General features: G+C 43.1%; 1 protein-coding gene across 1 annotated transcript in view; it reads right to left on the bottom strand.

The window, feature by feature from the left end:
* Positions 1–693, bottom strand: part of rnf8 (ring finger protein 8, E3 ubiquitin protein ligase) — a 23357-nt gene extending 22664 nt beyond the window's left edge. Inside the window, exon 1 of the mRNA XM_048597480.1 lies at positions 501–693. Within this exon, the coding sequence (XP_048453437.1) occupies positions 501–593 (93 nt within the window). The 5' untranslated portion in view covers positions 594–693. The remainder of the gene's footprint in view (positions 1–500) is intronic.
* Positions 694–699: the final 6 nt, after the last annotated feature.

Here is a 699-nt window from a genome sequence, read left to right as displayed (position 1 = left end):
CCGAAGGGCCTGTACTGCGCTGTAATGTTCTATGTTCTATGTTCTATTATTATGGTGTGTATTACATTGATCTCCTGTCTCTCTCTCTGTGATATTATTACTGAATATTATGATAAGGATTATGGTCTATAATTATTGTTTTAGATTATTTTTACCTCCTTCCCATGCCCCAGATTGACTCTCTCTCTCTATGATGACAATATACCATTAATGTATATCTATATCACACTATATTGACTCCAGCCCCCGTATAGAATGGCTACCCTGTATATTCTGATATTATTGTGGTCTGTATAACCCTGTCCCTGTCTGATACATCCACTCTCTCTCTCTCTCTCTATAATTGGTGTATATTATGATATTTATTATGGTCTGTATTATATTGACCTCCTGCCTCAGTGATATGTTATTACACTCAATGATATTATTTTGTATTTACCCCCGCCCCCCCCATGATGATATGATTAGGTTCTGTATAATTATATTTTAATTATCTTTACCTCTGCCCCCTGCCTCCCCTCCAGCTCCACTCTCTCTCTTTCTGATCCGATTCTCTCCAGGATCCACTCCCCCCCACAGCTCCTCTCCGCCATCTTCCCGGGCAACACTCCTCCAGCGCCCACAGCCGACAGCCGATCACATCGATCCCTCCTCCAGCTCCCACAGCCGACAGCCGATCACATCGATCCCTCCTCCAGC

This window comes from Rhincodon typus, chromosome 5 (assembly GCF_021869965.1).
Source record: "Rhincodon typus isolate 14 chromosome 5, sRhiTyp1.1, whole genome shotgun sequence".
Classification (NCBI taxonomy): domain Eukaryota; kingdom Metazoa; phylum Chordata; class Chondrichthyes; order Orectolobiformes; family Rhincodontidae; genus Rhincodon; species Rhincodon typus.
Note: the sequence above shows the minus strand (reverse complement) of the source record. Positions and strands in the feature narration are given on the sequence as shown.